The 1,073-nt window shown below is 48.1% G+C and overlaps 1 protein-coding gene across 1 annotated transcript in view; it reads left to right on the top strand.

The window, feature by feature from the left end:
* The window catches only part of LOC109834800, a 14,071-nt gene that overhangs the window by 12,363 nt on the left and 635 nt on the right, over positions 1-1,073 (top strand). The window contains exon 3 of the mRNA XM_020402814.1: positions 83-1,045. Coding sequence (XP_020258403.1) covers positions 83-1,045 — 963 coding nt within the window. The remainder of the gene's footprint in view (positions 1-82; positions 1,046-1,073) is intronic.

The following is a 1,073-nucleotide window of genomic DNA, read 5'->3' as shown; positions in this document are numbered from 1 at the left end:
TGCTGGTCAGACTTCTGCGCCCAAGGTAGTCTTGGGGACTATAATAAAATTGAATGGTACAAACTATCTGTTCTGGGCTCAGGCTTTCCGCATCTTCATTGACGCTCAGAGCAAACTTCCACATCTTCTGGTCTCTCCTCCACCCACCACAGATCCCACCTACAGTTCCTGGCTCTCGTCTGATTATTGTGTTATGACGTGGCTCCTCAACAGCACGGAACCACAGATTAGTAGCAGTGTTATGTTCTTAACCACTGCGAAGGAGATGTGGGACAGCCTGAAGATTATGTACGGAAATGAAAAGAATGCTTCCCGTATATTTGAGATTTATGAGCGACTGTTTACGCTCAAACAGGGAGATAGGTCAGTTCCGGAGTTCTTTGGTGAGTTAAAGGGACTGATAGACGAACTGGAGATGCATCAGCCTGCAGTAGCTGATGCGGCGATGCTGTTGGGATATCGCCGTGACTTGGCAGTGTCCAAGTTTCTTTCTGGATTGCACCCTAACTTGCAGTCCCAGGTGAGAGGACAGATATTGGGTGGAGATATCATCCCCTCACTGACTGCTACATTCTCCAGAGTCATGCAGGTCTCTACTGGTGTTTCTTCTGATACTTCTGCACCGTCTCCACCTTCAGTGGATCAGTCTGCCATGTTCTCTAGTAAAGGCAGAGGCTGCGGTCGTGGTCGTGGTCGTGGTCGTGATTCTTTGGGAGGACGTGGCTCTTTTAGTGGGAGACAGGGTGATTCTGATAGGGGTTCACGTCAGTGTGGTCATTGTGGGAGGATCAATCATATTTCTGAGAAATGCTGGGAGAAGTTTGGTCGTCCTCAATGGGCCCAAGTAGCCGATGCCGAGTCGACTCGCTCACCTATTTCTACTACTATTTCTAGTAATCCAGCTACTACTGTTCCTACTGTTCAGATTTCTCAGGCAGATTATGAGAGGTTACGCCAGCTAGAGATTTCTCAGAACAGTCATTCGGCTACTCATGCATCCTCTTCAGGTATGGATGCTTACATAGCTTCTTCTCACAAACCCTGGGTACTAGATTCTGGAGCCTCATCTCATA

The sequence above is a fragment of the Asparagus officinalis genome, chromosome 3, assembly GCF_001876935.1.
Source record: "Asparagus officinalis chromosome 3, Aspof.V1, whole genome shotgun sequence".
In the NCBI taxonomy this organism is placed as follows: domain Eukaryota; kingdom Viridiplantae; phylum Streptophyta; class Magnoliopsida; order Asparagales; family Asparagaceae; genus Asparagus; species Asparagus officinalis.
Note: the sequence above shows the minus strand (reverse complement) of the source record. Positions and strands in the feature narration are given on the sequence as shown.